The sequence below is a fragment of the Lynx rufus genome, unplaced genomic scaffold (genome assembly GCF_022079265.1).
Source record: "Lynx rufus isolate CCGP_SWC_20201006 ecotype Redwood Valley unplaced genomic scaffold, mLynRuf1.p SCAF_13, whole genome shotgun sequence".
Classification (NCBI taxonomy): domain Eukaryota; kingdom Metazoa; phylum Chordata; class Mammalia; order Carnivora; family Felidae; genus Lynx; species Lynx rufus.
In genome coordinates, this window is record NW_025814827.1 from 11,057,102 (window position 1) to 11,074,758 (window position 17,657).

Consider the following 17,657-nt stretch of genomic DNA (forward strand, 5'->3'; position numbering starts at 1 on the left):
CAGGCTCTTGGGAAACACTTAATTCAGGGGTGGATCATATAAAATACAGAGGGCTTTACATATGGTGAATGTGCTGAACTTACAAAGGCAGGAAGGTGGGAAATGAGGGTTTTGGAAACCCAATGGGTGGACATTTGAGAGTGAATCCTTAAAAGCTGGACAGTGAAATGTGAGAAGGAAATTTGATAGAGAAAGAAGCAGAGGTAGGATAGCGGAAGCATAGAGCCAGAGTCCAAAGGTGAAGAGCTATGGAAGGTTCTGTGTACTGGGGGTTAAGGACATGGAGAATAGAGGTCACCCGGGATCTGGAAAGGCAGATGGGAAATGAAATAGGAAAGTCTTTGCTTCAATCAGGCGTTTGTACTATGTCCCACAGACACATGGGGGTCAGAGAAGTTTGTTAAACTGGAGCCAAATCAAATATGTGCTTGGCAGGTCCACCTGTCAGTGAGGAGGAACTGGTAATAGACAAACCTGTTGGAGGTGAAGTAATCTGCTGGGTATGGGGGATGGTGAAAGCAATAAACTTGATAGTCTTGAATTTTAAAAATGTTTTTGAAATGGTAAACGTGTTTTTATTGCATGGCCTTTAATACAATGCAGATCCAATATAGGGCACTTTTTTTTTTCAATATATGAAGTTTATTGTCAAATTGGTTTCCATACAACACCCAGTGCTCATCCCAAAAGGTGCCCTCCTCAATACCCATCACCCACCCTCCCCTCCCTCCCACCCCCCGTCAACCCTCAGTTTGTTCTCAGATTTTAAGAGTCTCTTATGCTTTGACTCTCTCCCACTCTAATCTCTTTTTCTTTTTTTTCTTCCCCTCCCCCATGGGTTTCTGTTAAGTTTCTCAGGATCCATATAAGAGTGAAACCATATGGTATCTGTCTTTCTCTGTATGGCTTATTTCACTTAGCATAACATAGGGCACTTTTTTTTTTAATGTTCATTTATTTTTGAGAGAGAGAGAGAGAGAGAGCAAGTATGAGAGGGGGAGGTGTAGAGATGGGTGACAGAGGATCTGAAGTGCGCTCCACACTGACAGTAGAGAGCCCAATGCAGGGGTTCAAACTCATGAACCATAAGATCATGACCGGAGCTGAGGTCAGACACGCAACTGACTAAGCCACTCAGGTGCCCCCAATTATAGGGCATTAAAAAAATTGAGGCATACAGGAAATGAGCAAATTTTAAATGTTTAGCTTAAGCTGAATATTTACTTACATTTATATCTGTGTAATTAATTACCACCTAGATCAAGATCCAGAACATTTCCAGCATCCCAGAGGTTCTTTCATATCAATACACCTTTGCCTCCCATCTCTCCCCCCAACCCCCGCAAATTTCTATGCTGACCTCTCTCACCATAGAGTAGCTTTTGTCAGTTCTTGAATTTCATATGAATAGAATGGTTTTTGTTGGTATCTGCAGTATTGCATTTCATTGTATGAATATACCACAAATTATCCATTCTCTTGATGAAGGACATTTGCATTGTTTCCAGTTTTTAGTTATTATAAATAAATAATGGAATGCAATCAACATTTATGTAATTATCTTTTAGTGTATAAATGTGCTTAATTCTCTTGGATAAATACATAGGAGTAGAAATGCAAGGTCATAGAGTAGGTGTATGTTGAGCTTTAGTAGATAAGCAGTTTAGGGGGTTTTTGGTTCCTGGTTTTGTTTTGTTTTTTTTTTTTTCCCGTATAGTTGACACAGGAGATAAGCAGTTTTACAAAGTGTTCTGATCAATTTACATACCTACAAGTAATTCTTGAAAGTTCTAGTTGCCTTATATCCTTGGTATTTTCAGTCTTTCTAATTTTAGCCATTCTGGTAGGGGTGTAATAAAAAAAAAAAATCATTTCAATCCAGCATTCTTGAAACCTGAGGCTTATCAACTGACCTCCATCCAAGATGAGAGCTATTGATAAGCAAGAAGAATGAATCTGGACATTTTGCTTCAGGTCCTCCTTAAGAAAGATACAAAGGAAGAGGGCCTATGCAGCCTGGTTCAACTGAACACCAGTAATGTACTGGAAACTTCTCTGGGCCTGAGTTTCCATATCCATCAAACGAGAGAGTTAGACTCCATCCTCTCTGATGATCTTACTGGCTATTTCTAAATTTTCCTGCAAGGAGGCCAGCTCTTGTGGACTCCTCTCTCCAGGGGAAATCCATGAAGAAAAAAATTGAAATGGAGAGGGTACTGAGTAGCATCAGGGTAAACTATAAAACAAAAAGATAGCAGAGGGTATAAAAAGGCAGACCCAAGCAGCACCGCCAAGCTTAAGTAAGTAGGGCTAAGGGTTTTATGATAATACTAGTCAAATAAAAATGCAAATTAAGTACTTTCTGTGTGTCCTGCCTTCTAGATGTAGCCTTCCTAGCCCCAGGGCCAGGGCCATCTCTCCCTTCTCAGGCCACAGGAAGCATTTGCTGAGTGCTTGCTACCGATGAAGCATGTATTCAGTGCTTAAGGCTGTTTTCTGGCTTTGGACAAAGGATCATGCACATTCTCCTTATTCACCTTTTTACAAAATCTTCTGTTCGTGGAAGAAGTTTCAGAAAATGAAGTGTAGAATTTGGCTGTTTTGTGCCTCGCCCAGAATCACCCAGCTAGATATTTTTTTTTTTAATGTTTATTTATTTTTGAGAGGAGGGAGGCGGGGCAGAGAGGAAGGCAGAGGATCCAAAGGGTGCAGGGCTGGAACTCACAAACCGTGAGATCATGACCTGAGCAGAAGTCAGCCGCTGAACTGACTCAGCCACCCAGGTGCTCCTAGACATCCTTAACCAAAATCATGTTTGTCTATCTAGACAGCACAAAGCTGAAAGTGGAGTCAGAGACTCACTGGGTCAATCCAGGCACACACTGGGGCATCGTATGAACCCAGTTAGTAGATCTGTAACCTCCTAGCTATTCCAGGAGGGTGGGCCTTGAGGCCAATCATTGACAGAAGAAAAAGAAAAAAGAAAGAAGACCCTTCCCCTTAATCCATAGTTCAGAAAAAGGTACAGAATGACCCCACCTCAGGCTCAACCTTACTTGGGTATGGGGAGTGGCCTTTCCACCCTCTTGAGTTTGATCTGCCTGATAAGTCCTGGTTCTCTGAACCGCATACATGGTTGCAGGTGCAGACAGTTGGTACGCTCCCGTTTGTATTAAAAATAGTGGAATAGTGGGAGGAATAATGATCTATCTATCTATCTATCTACAGTATTTGTTTTTATATCAAGGAAACTGGGTGAATTGGAGGAGCAGGATAGGAGAATCTTTTTTTACTATAGACCTTTCCATTTGTCAAATTTGGGGTCATGTGATAGTATTACCTATTCAAAAACTTAAATATGGAAAAGAAAATCAGCAGGAAAGGCCCTTTTTTGTTATTGCAGCTTGGTTTGTGCTAGTCCCCAGAAGGTACAAAATATGGGGGAAGTGGAAAAACAAACTTTATCCCACCATATCCTGCAATCAACTGTTATTAGGGTGTTCATTATATGCTTATAATCTGTTTCCTCAACTAGATTATAAATCTCTCTAGAATACAGACTGCCTCCTTTTGGTACCCTATAGCATCTAACACAATGTGTTTCAGAAAATAGATGCTTAAAATACATTTGTGGACAATAATGCCCAGTGTTAGAAAAGTTTTAGTGAAATTGGCACACCCATGCTGACTGTAGCTAAGAGCAATATACAATCGTGGGATCATTTTGGAAAACAGTTGTGCAATGTGTAGCAAATTCCCCTCTGGGGTCTTTGTTCTAAAAATAACTTCAAGAAAGGAAGAAGTATATATGAAGATGTTCATGGTGTTACAGGGTGAAACACTGGAAATTACACAAGGAGAATGACCAATGAAAAAACAATACAGCAGCGCAAAATGGTGAATTAGAAACTAATAAAATTTGGGGCGCCTGCGTGGTTCAGTCGGTTAAGCGTCCGATTTCAGCTCAGGTCATGATCTCATGGTTTGTGAGTTCAAGCCTTGCAACAGGCTCTGTGCCCACAGCTCAGAGCCTGAAGCCTGCTTCGAGTTCTGTGTCTCCCTCTCTCTCTGCCCCTCCCCCACTCACACCCTGTGTCTTTCTCTCTCAAAAATAAACAAGCCTTCAAAAAAAAAAAAAAAAAGAAACTAGTAATATTGAAAATGTTTATGATAAAAAAATACAAAAATTCCAATCACAGGGGCACCTGCCTGGCTCAGTCAGAAGAGCATGTGATTCTTGATCTTGGGGTCAGGAGCTCGAGTCCCATTTTGGGTGGAGAGATTACTTAAATGAAAATAAGAAAACGTAAAAAAAAAATCCAATTACAACTTTACATAGTGCTATAATACAAGGAAATATCTTGTGTTTTTGTTTTCCTTCTTTATAACCCTTGATCCTTCCCAATTTAGGGGGCTAGGATGTGGCAACCATGGCTCTTGGAGAATTGTAATCATGGAAACGGAGAATAGAGACATCAGATTCTTCTCTTTTAAACCTGGCTGCACATGTAAAACAGAAAATATTTGGAATAATATGCAGACTAAATAAAAAATTTCCAGGCAGACTAGGGAGAAGAAATTCAAAAGAGAAGTAAGGGACTCTGCTCAATGACATTTACACAAATGATACAACCTGACTTTGGAGTTCAGTAAACCCCAGGAGGATTTTTTTAAAGGGGCAGGGGGAACTAAGGGAGTACCCTTGAGAAGGAGCCTCAGTCTTGCCCTCACCTCCCCTTAAGGGCTTATCCAGAGCTGAGGGAATCCCCCCTCAACACCCATGACAGGTTTAGGGATCTAGGGAAAGAAAAGACCTGTGCTCTTGCCCAGGCATTAGCGCAAGGCTCTAGAGCAGCAGTCACCTAGTGGAGATAAAGGTTAAAGATCGGCAAGAGGGCCAGAGGCTTCCTGGATATGGGTGAAGGTGCAGGAACAAATGTGAGAAGGGCCAGCAAGTGGGGCAGAGAGGGAATAGAACACAGTGTGGATTCACAACTAGAGACTGACAGATAACAGCTATCTCACTGAGTACTTCATGATGGGGGGAAGGTCATACCTGAGGATTAGCTGGTATATTCGTATCCTAGGGCAGCCATAACAAAATACCACAAAATCACATGGCTTAAAACAACAGAAGTTTAGGGGTCGGTTAAGTGTATGACTCTTGATTTCAGCTCAGGTCATGATCTCACGTTCATGAGATCAAGCCCCACACTGGGCTCCACATTGGCTGTACTGAGCCTGCTTGGGATTCTCTCTCTCCCTCTTTCCTCTGTCCCTCCCCCACTCCACATACACACACTCTCTCTCTCAAAACAAACTAACCAACTAAAAAAATAAAAAATAAATAAATAAATAAATAAAAGTTTATTCTCTTACAGTTCTGGAGGTTAGAAGTCCAAAGTCCAGGTGCTGGAAGGACCATGCTCCCCCTGAAGGCTCTAGGCAAGAATGCAACATGGCGGTTGCTGGCAATCCTTGCTGCCCTATGGCCTGAGGCAGCTTTGCTCCAATCTTCACCTTTGTTGTCAAATGATCTGTGAGAAGCATAAGAGACTGTTAAAAACTGAGAACAAACTGAGGGTTGATGGGGGGTGGGAGGGAGGGGAGGGTGGGTGATGGGTATTGAGGAGGGCACCTTTTGGGATGAGCACTGGGTGTTGTATGGAAACCAATTTGACAATAAATTTCATATATTAAAAATAAATAAATAAAATAAAATTTCAAAAAAAACCCACAAATGATCTGTGAGTATATCTGTTCTTATTTCCTCATATGGCCTTCTTTTTGTTTGTTTGTTTATTGTTTTGTTTTTTATTTAAAATTTTTTTTCTAAGTGTTTACTTATTTTGAAGGAGAGAGAGAGACAGAGTACAAGCAGGGGAGGGGCAGAGAGAGAGACACACACAGAATCCGAAGAAGGCTCCAGGCTCCAAGCTGTCAGCACAGAGCCCGATGCAGGGCTTGAACTCACGAACTGTGAAATCGTGACCTAAGCCAAAGTCAGATGCTTAACCAACTGAGCCACCCTGGCACCCCTCCTCATATGGACTTCTTATAAGGACACCAGTCAACGAATTTGAGACCCACTCTACTCTAACATGATCTTAACTAATAACATCTGCAAAGACCCTATTTCCAAATAAGGTCACATTATGAGGTTCTGGATGAACATAGATTTGAGGAGGACACTATTCAAACCAGTACAGCTGGGAGGAAGGTCTGGAGAAGGCATTAGCCATCACACCCTTCACCAGAAAGGATCCTGAATTGAATGACTGGGTTTGCCTAGAGTTAATCAAGATTACACTTTTTACTATTAAATGAAATGGGTCATATAAATATAGGTTGGGTCAAATTATGGAAAAACTAAGGAAATTAAATACAGTACAAATCTGTAAGTGGCTTGAAAATATTGCTCCTGCTACATATGTAAAATATGTATATAAAACAAAAAAGTTATGATAGGGTAGAGGGAAGATTGGTGGATCTTTCTGTAATGAATGTCAGCATGTTGTGTTCAAATTGATGCTTGTGAATTGTGACAAATGATGCTTATTGTCGCATGGATAGTGCTACCCGGCAAGGCTTTGGGCATGCCCCTCTGGGAAAGGTTTTTGTTGTTATCTTTGTCATCATCACCACCATTCATAAACAGAATTAATAAACGGAATGCTTAATGTGCACCACGTGTTGTTAAGCACTTTAAATGCATTATATATTTCATTTATTCATTTCAGTGATGTTACTGAAGTCATTTTACAGATGAGAGAAATAAAACTTAGAAAAGCCTGGGAGTAAGGAGTATCTCCTTAGTAAGGAGAGGAGCTAGGATATGATCCCAGGTATGTCTGATTCTGAGAGTGCACGCTTTTACCTGTGAATACCAGAGGAAAAGTACCACTGCCTGAAGATCATGGAGTGTTAGACACACTCTTAGGCTGGTCTCTGAGGAGGCCCAGTGGGGAAAACTCTCAGGATCTCTAAAACATAAGGCTAGACCCAGACAAGGACTTGACTGCCTCAGACGGGCATGGCTCCAGGAGGCAGCCCAGATTTCCCTAGGAAGCGTTCTCACTTGGCCTTGCCATCCCAGCTTTCACTCACACTTACTGCCCCCTGCCCATTATGCCAGCACCCGACTTTTTAAATGCAAGAATGAATTTGTATCAACGCCGCCATGTTAACACAGACTATTTACTCAGATGTTGTGTGCTAGACAACTTGCCTTTTCCTGATGAGTTCCTAGAGTGCAGGGTGGCGACAAGCTGGCTAGGCTTTGTCAAGCACATACACAAGGTTGGCAAGACCCCGGCCTGACTGAGTTAGCCAGTAGAGATACAACGGGCCACTTCAGATTCGGATAGTTTAATACTTACCTACACAACAAAAGGAAGAACGCATTAAGGTGCCAGCTGCCAGTGGTCCTTGTCCCACAAATCAAAATGGAGAATACTGAAACAGATGGGGTAAGATGACTGCAGGGTAAGTTGTGGCATACCCAGCTGCTGAGAAGCCAATTCCAGACTGCAGCTAAATGGTTCTCATATTCTGCAGCGATATTCTGAGTGGGTGGGACAGAGAGCCCACATCTCAACAGAACCTGGGAAATGAGAAGCTGCCAGGGGAGATTGGCTTGAGATCCTTATAAGCCTCCCATCCTCTCCTGTTCTGGGAAGATCACAAAGCATTCTGCTAAGACTCAGATAAGCTTTGGTTCAAAGACTTTGCCCGTGAGGCCTGTGTGAGGCAACATGGGAGGTTGCCAGGGTGCAGGGTGGAGATGTTCCCTTACAGCTTCCTCTGGCTTGAGGCTTGTTAAGCCTGCCATAGAGAAAGTGAGATTGAAAACCAAGAAATCTGAATTCAAGCCTAGATCAATCCATAATTAGTCAAATGACTTAAGCAAGTACTTAACCTCCCCAGAGCTTGCTTTTTAAAATCCATAAAATTATATATTGTTTTGTTTGCTTGCTTTTGGGGAGGTCTTTTTCCTCTTCTTTGAGTGTAAACCACACAAAGGGATCTTGTCTACTTTATTCACTATTGTATCCCCAGTGCTTAGAACAGTGACAGGCACATGGCAGCGATTCAACAAACACTTGGTTGAATGAAATGAACTGCAAGATATTTCATTGTGTTTTGTTAGTATGTGCATGTGCATTCAAAGCCTTAAAACCTACTTTCAGGTCATTTGCAGAAAATTCACAGAGGAGTCCCAGTGAAAATGCCTGTACCTTTCTGTTAGGGGAGCTCAACTGAAAAAAAAGCCCAAGGGAAGACTCATTTAAAGTGAAAGTGAGTAGTTACAATGAAGAATGGAATCTTGGCACCCAAATGGATCTTTTATTAGTGCTATTATAATAAATCCTAATGATCCACACCTCTGACACATGGTCCCTTGAGTAATAGAAGAGAGGGGAGGCCAGCTTTTCCACTGTTTTGTTATACACCTTCCACTTTCCCAGTCATCTCCCCAGCCTCCCTTTTTCTCTTTCTTTTTCTCAGCCAATGCATGGTGTGAAATAGGAAGAGACTACAGGTTAACAGACCTGCCTCTGGTTGTGATTACAGCAAGTTGGTCACCTCCCTGCCCGAGCCAGTTTCTTCCTCTTTAAGTGTTATTGTGACACATACGGTTTTCCTTAATTACAACTACATAATGTGTTCTATCTCTCCTACAGATCAAGAAACCATGGCTCAAAGAGATCGACTGACCTGCTAAAGATCACTAATTAGTACTAGAGCCAAGCTTTCTGACTCCAAGTTCAGGTTTCTCTCCACCACAACAGTGGGCCCCTCAGAAGTTCCCTAAGGCCTTGGTTCCTCCCCTCTGTCATCTTCAAGAAGGGGCAGGGAATTTTACTGGCTTGCTCCCTGCTCTGATCTCAGCGTCTACAAACTCTGCCTGGTACATAGCAGGCACTCAATATATACTTGTTGAATGAAAAAAAAAAAAAAAAAAGATGGATGAGCAGACACGCGCCACAATGCGTCCTGCGACTTCAAGCAAGTCGCCACCCGTTTCTGGATTTCATCTCTGTCCCCCACCGCAGCGGTGTCCGTTCCGCGCCGCGTTCGTTCCTCCGGCCACTAGACTGCACTGTGGCAAGGGACCCCACCCAGCAGGGAGCGGCGCCCTTCTTGGCCCCGCCGAGCCTTCGCTGGTCGGAGGGCGGGTCGCGACGAACCGGAAGTTCCGAGGCGCCAGCGCCGCCGCCGCCGCTGCCGCTGCCGCCTTTAAGTGCCGCGTTCGCCGCCTGGGTTGCCACCGGCGCCGTCGCCGAGGAAGCCGCTGCAGCCGGGTCGGGAGTGGAGGCGGCGCGGCATGAAGCGGCGCAGGCCCGCTCAGTAGCACGCGTCGGGACGCTCCGGGCGGGGCCGGGGGGGAAGGTGCAGTATCCGCCCCCTCTCCTTCCCCTTCGCCCGCGAGGCCTGGGCCCCAGCCCGGCGGGCCCGCTCCGCCTTACGGAGGAACCGCCCGACGCGCTCTCCGGGTTAGCCCGCTGTGCGGTTTATCCGGCGCGCCGCCCTGCGCGGATCAGAGCCGGTGGCGGGGCCCCGCTTGCCGGAAGAGGAAGCCGGGGCTCTGAGATTCCGAGTCCACCAACGTTCACTGGGCGCCCCCTGAGCGCTGGGTGCTGGCCTCCCGGCTTCCACGTCCGTTATCCTAATTGAGCCTCGCTGGGGTTGGGAGCCGGGTGATGCCCGGGCTTACGGATGAGGAAACAGAAGCTCGCAGAGGCGAAGGGATCTGCCTAAAGTTCGACTGTGGCGGATCGGATTCGGACTGAGATTTTTCTGGTTTCCCAGCCGGTGTTCCTTCCTTTTTCCTGTCCCACTCTAGGTCGATTCCCTCCCTGCTTCACTGGCCCCCCGCTCATTCTCTTTCACCCACCCGGGGCAGGATATATACGTTCCTTTCCCGCTCCCCCACCTCTCCCCCTCACACGCTTTTCTCCTAAGACTTCTAAGACTTGGCATTCCCTCCCCTCCCCCCCGCATTCTCCTCAACATTCTCTGCTACACCTATCCTCTTCTTCCCCATTCACACCTTTCAAGATCTTTGCCCAGTCTGTGATAATCAACCTGTCCACTAGCTCTGGACCCAGAAAAGTGAAATGGCTAGGCTTAAGTGACGCGTGGGGTGTTCAACTGGACGACTGGTTGACTCTTGGATTGAAAATTAAGAATGACGTTTTAGTGGGTCCAAATTCAGGAGTCCTGAAGCCGTTCTCTAACCCAACATGCTCTTATCTGAGTGAGGGGCTTAGTACATGGGAACATGTCTTGACATCTTAGTCCATCGTTCTTATGCTAGCATAGCTTCACCCTTTTCCCTCCATTGCCACTGACCTTTTCTCACCGCATCTCCCCTTCACCTACTTGGTGAGCCCAGAATTAAAACTGATAACAAAGTAACAAGTGTAATCACAGCTCCTCCTTTCTTTTTCCTTTTACTAAGCCAAAATTTCAACAAGCTTAATGCTTCCTTTTAGGGCAAAGTTACCTAATTCAATTGTTTTCAGACTATAGGTGGAAAGGAAAAGAGCAAAAGTGGAGTGCACTTTAAACGGATAGTGCATTCTTCATCTTATGAAAAAAATTATTAAATGCAAGTTAGTTCCCTTTCCATGAAAATGGCCTGTTTTATAATTTTTACTGGTTATTCTACGGAGTCTGTCTCCACCCAGCTCAGTATGTATTATAATGTAAAAGCAGGAACAGGAACAAGCACAGAGAAATAAATTTTATTAATCATCTGTCATTTTTGAGGATTTACAGTAGCCACTGAGTAACCTCACATTTGTATGCCTTTTATACTTTTTGAAGGTCTTCCATAATTTGCCTTTTAATGTATATATATACATGTCAGGATTTAGACTGTGTTTGGATATCCTTTTGAGTAAATTAGGCTGTACATTTCTGAGATTTTTAAAAAATTGTAATTATAATAATCTAAAATGTAGATAGAAAATAATTCAGGCATTATATATTACACCAAGAAGGTTATTTCTGTTTCAGTTTTAAGTACTATTTGAGATTTGAGATTTAATCTTTTTGGCCACATATGCTCCATTTTAATAATGATCAACAACAGCCTTGTATCTTATCTCATTATCCTGGTGAGCAGGATTGGATGGTGAGAAAAGGAAAGACTCCTGTGAGAAGAGAGCAAGATGAGCAGAGGGATCTATGCTTGAAGTTGAGTCACTTGAAAAAGATCTCTTTGAATGTGGAAGAGATCTGAGCAGATGAAAATACAATCAGGTAGGCATGAGGGAAGGTCCTTAAGTGAAGAGCTAGGGGGGCAGTGAAATATATGCACTGTGCTGAAAATGTACGCTGACTCCTAATTTTTGAAGTTAGAATCTTAGGAATGTATTTGAATATAAGATGTTATGGAAACCTGGAACTTAAGTCATTTAGTTACACACTTGTGTATATTACTAAAATTTTATAGTATTAGCTGTATCCTGGAAAATGCAGGATGTACATTTACTATAAGCACATAGAGTAGTAGAATGTCATTTGAACTGTGAAGTTTGTGTGTGTGTAGACAGAGATAGAAATAGTCCAGAGACCTAGTACAACTTAGGAATAGCAGGTAATTTGCTATTAATAAGTGCGTGCTAACACAACTTTTACATAGGAGAGATGTCAAGTTAACGGTGACTCAGGAAGCTGGGCACTAAGCCTTGGGAAGTCTGCCCGCTGAACTTCCCTCTTCTGTTCCCTAGCCTTATTCTTGTGAGCAGTGGTTTGAAGGTGAAGTTCCAAATTTAACAAATGGGGGGGTTGAAAAAAATGAGCACGGTTTGTGTAGCTTCTCTCACTTGTCCTTCGCTCTGTTAGGAGTCGAACTAGATCCACTTACGTACTGATAGAAAGTAGGCCTCCCATTAGCTTTTAGGTGGGCAGTCACCACTGTCATAAACTGCTCCTTACTATCAGTGTGCTAAGTAGCAGTTGAGCTAAATGACTTTTCTCTACCGAACTGTTTGGATTTTGGTCATTGGAAGTAAATGTCCTGTCCTAGTAACATTACAAGTTGGATACTTGATAAAACTCTTGAGTGGGTTTTTTGTCCACTTGTGCTACTGTTACATTGAAAATGGTAATATGTTTCACTGTAGCATGAAAAAAGACACACTGTTCTGGCCACACACTGTTCTGCCGTAAAGCTTGCCTAGTGTAGTAATTCACAACCCACACCTTCTAATTAATTACTTTTTCTCTGTGGTTGGTAGTTACCACGAACTCTTGTTAACCTGGGAAGCTGAGCTTTACAAAAGACATCGTATTAAATATACAATCATGTACTGATTGTTGCCCTAGAAGTAGTTAATAATTATGTGAAATCCGTTACATAAATGCAATCTATTTATCTCCCAAATCAAAAAAAGCAGGTTGCTCCAGAATTTTTATGTTGCTTCTTTTTGGTAGTTTCATGAATAATGCGTGGCAGAACATCACACAATGGCTTATGATAACACTTCTTGATATTTTCTCTGATACTTTGCTTGTGTTACATTTAAGTGTTGAAATAAAGGAAAATACATCCTCTTCTGAATTTGTAAAATGAAAAGAAACACCATTGGTAGATGAAATGTTAATATTGTTTTGGGGTTGAACTGGTAAATTGGGTTCCCACTTCAAATATCGATAGTACAAAAGTTAAATGCTTTTTGCATAAACTATTTCAACTAATTAAAGCCGCTTGAAAATAGTATCTTTTTCCTCTCTGAGAGTAAAAGTTGTATAATCTATAATCATAGTTACATAAATTCCTTATAGTCACCAAAAGTGATGGTAAGATAGTGATGTCTAGGCAAGAGCAGAAGACAAAGAAAAATGTACCAGCCAGTTAAGTCTTTTGTTGTTTGGAGTTCTATTTAAAAGGATACAGTATTTATATTTTCATGGGTAAGTGCCCTATTACATTACATTGTATTATTACAAGTTCATTGTTGACAGCAATTTTATCACTGTTCTAATTGGTCACAGTTATTTCTGTTAACTGAAGAAGTTCATGTTTATCAAATGTGTTACTTTTTTAAGTGCAAAAACACTTAGCTCCCTTAGCACATTTAGCTTCACTATTGACATGCTCTTGGATGGAACATAGCAGCCAACTGGCATATGGCCTGTTTCCTTCCAGTGTGGGAAAGAAAAAAGGAATTTTGGCAAGAGATATGTAAGGACAGCCTTTTATAAAAGGTCCTAAAGCGATTTATAGTCATAGTGAAATAGACATGACCTCAATTTTTAAAAAAAATCTCATTTTTAAACTGAATTGAGAAGAGGGAGCTATTACTTTTACTAGCTTTCATTGCAAATGTGCTGAAGACCATCTTTTTCTTGCCTTTTTTCGGGGGGGGGGAGCACTATCAGACTGTCATTCCGGTTAATATAAAAGAAGGCAGTTCTGTGAACAACTAACTTCATGTGCCTTATTTTTCTAGGAAAATGCAACATGGCAGCAGCAATGGAAACAGAACAGCTGGGTGTTGAGATCTTTGAAACTGCAGAGTGTGAGGAGAATATTGAATCACAGGATCGTCCTAAATTGGAGCCATTTTATGTTGAGCGATATTCCTGGAGTCAGCTTAAAAAGCTGCTTGCTGATACCAGAAAATATCATGGCTATATGATGGCTAAGGCACCACATGATTTTATGTTTGTGAAGAGGAATGATCCAGATGGGCCTCATTCAGACAGGATCTATTACCTTGGTGAGTATGAAGTCATAGTTTCTAGGGGAAATTCTTTCTGGATTCAAACTTACAAGCTAGATACAATTGGTGAACAAATAAATGAATCAGTAATGTTCCATTCAAGGGAAAAAAATGATTGGAAGAACTTCAGTTTTGGTGCTGTTGTAATTTCGGTTTGTCCCATTATTTTCACTTGCAGGTACGAAACCATGAGTTGATTGTGGCCTGCCTTTCAGAATCAAAGTTAAAGATGCCAGAAATTACTTCTTCCTAAAGCTAGTTCAAAATGGCTTTCCTTGGGAATGGTCAGATTAGGAACACAAACAGTAAAACCACTCTCATCAGTGGCTACTTTCATTTTTTTTTAAACCAAGACTGGATTTGGTGTCTTTTTTTCTGAGCCTGTTCACTCCAGATTTAAGATCCATCTAAATTAAATATATTATGCCACTGACTTACTTTTTTGTTTATTAACCTTTTAAAAATAAATTTATTCCTCTCCTTCAAGGTTATTTCATTCATATACATGCATATATTTTTAGAGCTATTCTCTGGATTAGTGCACATCAGTAATTATAGATGCATTTTTTTAACAACTCCAGAGTATTCCATTATATAATTGTGCCATATTTACTTAACCATGCCCCTAATAATGGGCATTTAGGTTTTTCTATTATACTGTTAGAAAAGATGATGCAATGAATATTTTCTGTGTTAGATCAATTTGTACATTTGTGAATTTTATTATGTATAGGACTGATTCCAGAGAGTGGGAATGTTGGGACAAGAGTTGTATGTATTCTGAATTTTGGTTGATATTGTCAAATTACCCTTCCATCGAGCGTTTATATTCCTATCAGCATTGTCTCAGAGTATCTGTTTCTACACACCTGTACCAGTAGTGGGTAATCAGACGTTTTTTATCTTTTCTAGTCTGATTAGTGAACAGCCATCTCATTGTAGTTAGTTTTATAAATTACTATTTTTTTAAGTTGAAGTATAATTGACATATATATTAGTTTCAGGTGTATGACATAAAGATTGGATATTTATATACAATATAAAAGGATCACCAAAATAAATGATCTAGATATTTTATAATGTCTAGATTTTAACTAGATATGTTTCACCTTACATAGTTAACAAAAAATTTTTTCAATGATTTTTTTTATGATAACTTTTTTTTTAAGTTTATTTATTTATTTTGAGAGAGACAGAGTACCAGTAAGGGAGGGGCAGAGAGGGAGAGAGAGAATCCCAAGCAGAGCTCAAACTCATGAAGCTGAGATCATGACCTGAGCCCAAACCAAGAGTCAGACACTTAACCAAGTGAGCCACCCAGGTGCCCCACTTACCTACTTTTAAGATCTGTTCTCTTACCAACTTTAAAATATGCAATACAGTATTATGAATTATAGCCACCACTCTGTACCTTATATCCCTGTATCTCATTATAGTTTTAATTCCAGTTATAAGTGAGGTTGAGCATCTTTTTACATATTTAAGAGACCTTTATATACCCTTTTCTGTGACTGATTTATTTATAACATTTGTCTGTTTTTTGTTGGACTGTGGGTATTTCTTATTAAAACATTTTTTTTTGTATAATGAGGGAATTAAACCATTGTAGTATTTTCCTCTGAGGTTTAATTTGTCTTTTGCCTTTAGTGCCTTTTGCCACATAGAAATTTGTGATTTTTTTTTTTTTTTTTTTTTTTTGATAGTTAAATTTGTATTCTCTGTAGGCTTTGGCATCGTATCTAGAAAGGCTCTCCCTGGGGCGCCTGAGTGGCTCAGTCAGTTAAGCGTCCAACTTCGGCTCAGGTCATGATCTCACAGTTTGTGGGTTTGAGCCCCATGTCAGGCTGTGTGCTGACAGCTCAAAGCTTGGAGCCTGCTTCAGGTTCTGTGTCTCTCTCTCTCTTTGCCCTTCCCCTCTTGTGCATGCGCTCTCTCTCTTTCAAAAATAAATAAACATAAAAAGAAAAAATTAGGCTCTCCCAACTCCAGGATTATGTCATTTAAAATCTGTATATATTTTGGACTTTCTGTTTTGTTCCATTGCTCCCTCAGATCGAGTGCAGCATAGTATTACTATTATTGTTATCATAGCTCTATATGTTTTCCTATTTGGTAGCACTAGTCACCTTTCATCACTCTCTTTCATATTTGTTTTGGCTATTTTTGTTTGCTTGTTTTTCTATGAACACTTAAAAATAGCCTAGATAGCTTTTTTTTCCTAATGCTGTTTAAACTCCTTTAGGATTGATGTTACATTTATAGGTGAAGTTAGGGAAAATTGACAGTCTTCAGAATTTTGAGCTCTTCAAGAAAGTTGTATGCCTTTTCGTTTGTTCAAGTCTTTTATATTCATCTGAATTTAAAATATTTTTTTTGTATAAATCCATTGTTCTAAAAGTTTATACACCCATAAGTGTGTTCTAGTGTGTCATCAGGAGAGAAACAATGGGAAAAGTTTGTTTTGTGCTTATATGGAACTGGTGTGTGTGTGCCTAGAATGCCTTGGAAGTTTTTGTTGGTCACATATGAAGCCAGGGAAGACATGGAACAAGGCACAGTTTCAAGAGGTTCAGCTGAAATGATTATGGGGAATGGTTCTCATTTGAAAATAGATGAGAACCAAGTTTTTCATATTTGAGGGCTGAAGACTCAAATCTTTTTTTTTTTTTAATGTTTATTTTTGAGAGAGAGACAGCATGAGTGGGGAAGGGACAGAGAGAGAGGGAAACATAAACCTGAAGCAGGCTCCCGGCTCTGAGCTGTCAGCACAGAGCCTGATGCAGGGCTTGAACTCAGAGACCACGACATCATGACCTGAGCCAAAGTCGGACGCTTAACCGGCTGAGCCACCCAGGCGCCCCAGGGCTGAAGACTCTTAGAAGGAGAAGGCTTAAGGAGGATATGATCACATTTTATAAAATTATGAATGGTATAGATAGGTGACTGCCATTCTGATAATTCTTTAACAAAGTAACTCTAGAATTACAGAATAGATTTAAGACAGAGTCAAGTTCTTTTTTTTTTTTTTAATTTTGTTTTTCAACATTTATTTATTTTTGGGACAGAGAGAGACAGAGCATGAACGGGGGAGGGGCAGAGAGAGAGGGAGACACAGAATTGGAAACAGGCTCCAGGCTCTGAGCCATCACCCCAGAGCCCGATGCGGGGCTCGAACTCACGGACCGCGAGATCGTGACCTGGCTGAAGTCGGACACTTAACCGACTGTGCCACCCAGGCGCCCCAAGACAGAGTCAAGTTCTAAAGTGAATGTCAGTTGATATCTTTTTATTCCAAAAGGCAGTACAAATTAAGAAAGCTTAAGAACAGTTTAGGAAAATAAAGAAATAAAGGAAGACATGGATATTTGGGGGCTCATCCCCAGCCTTTGCAGGGGTTAGCATGGCAGTTACCATGCCCTTCCATAGACTACCTCCTCTGCCATTATCACAAACACTAGGCTAAGGGGGCGTCTGGATTGCTTGGTCGGTTAAGTGTCCTGCTTTGGCTCAGGTCGTGATCTCACGGCTCTGCTTGTTGGTTCGAGCCTGGTGTCGGGCTCTGTGCTGACAGCTCAGAACCTGAAGCCTGCCTCAAGTTCTGTGTCTCCTCTCTTTGTCCCTCCCCTGCTCATGCTCTGTCTCTGTCTCTCATAAATAAACATTAAAAAAAAAATTAAAAAGAAAAAAAAAAACACTAGGCTGAGGATCTGTTCTAGCCGAGAGAGAGTTCCTTGGTCTTCCTGTTGTGCTTTATTTTCTTCTTCCTTCACTCTCCCCTAGATTTTTTGGAAATGATACCATTCTAGCACATTTTATGGTAGAAGGGATTTGTTTTACTTTGAATTTTCTTTGGTTCACATCTTCATAATCATAATGTGTTTCTATTACTTCTCTTTTGTATGTAGCTCATTCCACACT

The 17,657-nt window shown here is 41.3% G+C and overlaps 1 protein-coding gene across 4 annotated transcripts in view; it reads left to right on the top strand.

Moving 5' to 3' along the window:
• Positions 1 to 9,235: 9,235 nt before the first annotated feature.
• DPP8 (dipeptidyl peptidase 8) overlaps positions 9,236 to 17,657 on the top strand; it is a 69,191-nt gene continuing 60,769 nt past the window's right edge. For 2 of the 4 annotated variants that reach the window (XR_006961266.1, XM_047074935.1), the window contains exons 1-3: positions 9,236 to 9,393; positions 11,135 to 11,271; positions 13,467 to 13,736. Coding sequence is in view for 3 of the 4 variants with exons in the window: in XM_047074935.1 (XP_046930891.1) it covers positions 11,235 to 11,271; positions 13,467 to 13,736 (307 nt within the window). In the remaining variant the exon portion in view is untranslated. Of the gene's footprint in view, positions 9,394 to 9,487; positions 11,272 to 13,466; positions 13,737 to 17,657 lie in introns of those variants that run through there. The other 2 variants (XM_047074933.1, XM_047074934.1) reach the window with 2 other exon arrangements.